At 63.8% G+C, this 246-nt stretch overlaps 1 protein-coding gene across 1 annotated transcript; it reads right to left on the bottom strand.

Moving 5' to 3' along the window:
* Positions 1 to 4: 4 nt before the first annotated feature.
* On the bottom strand, positions 5 to 241 carry LOC105367207 (histone H3-like; the record flags this gene model as incomplete). The annotated part of the gene is made up of 1 exon (XM_011505834.1): positions 5 to 241. A coding segment is annotated over one exon (237 nt), but the record flags the coding sequence as incomplete, so codon positions are not given.
* Between the last annotated feature and the right edge of the window lie 5 nt (positions 242 to 246).

Here is a 246-nt window from a genome sequence, read left to right as displayed (position 1 = left end):
CCTGGAGGGCCATCACCGCCGAGCTCTGGAAACGCAGGTCGGTCTTGAAGTCCTGGGCGATCTCACGGACGAGACGCTGGAAGGGCAGTTTGCGGATGAGGAGCTCCGTGCTCTTTTGGTAGCGACGGATTTCACGGAGGGCGACGGTTCCCGGACGGTAGCGGTGAGGTTTCTTCACTCCACCGGTGGCCGGGGCGCTTTTCCTCGCGGCCTTGGTCGCCAACTGCTTCCTCGGGGCCTTACCTC

This window comes from Ceratosolen solmsi, unplaced genomic scaffold (genome assembly GCF_000503995.2).
Source record: "Ceratosolen solmsi marchali unplaced genomic scaffold, CerSol_1.0 C3259430, whole genome shotgun sequence".
Classification (NCBI taxonomy): Eukaryota; Metazoa; Arthropoda; class Insecta; order Hymenoptera; family Agaonidae; genus Ceratosolen; species Ceratosolen solmsi.
This window is presented reverse-complemented; position numbering and strand designations above follow the sequence as displayed.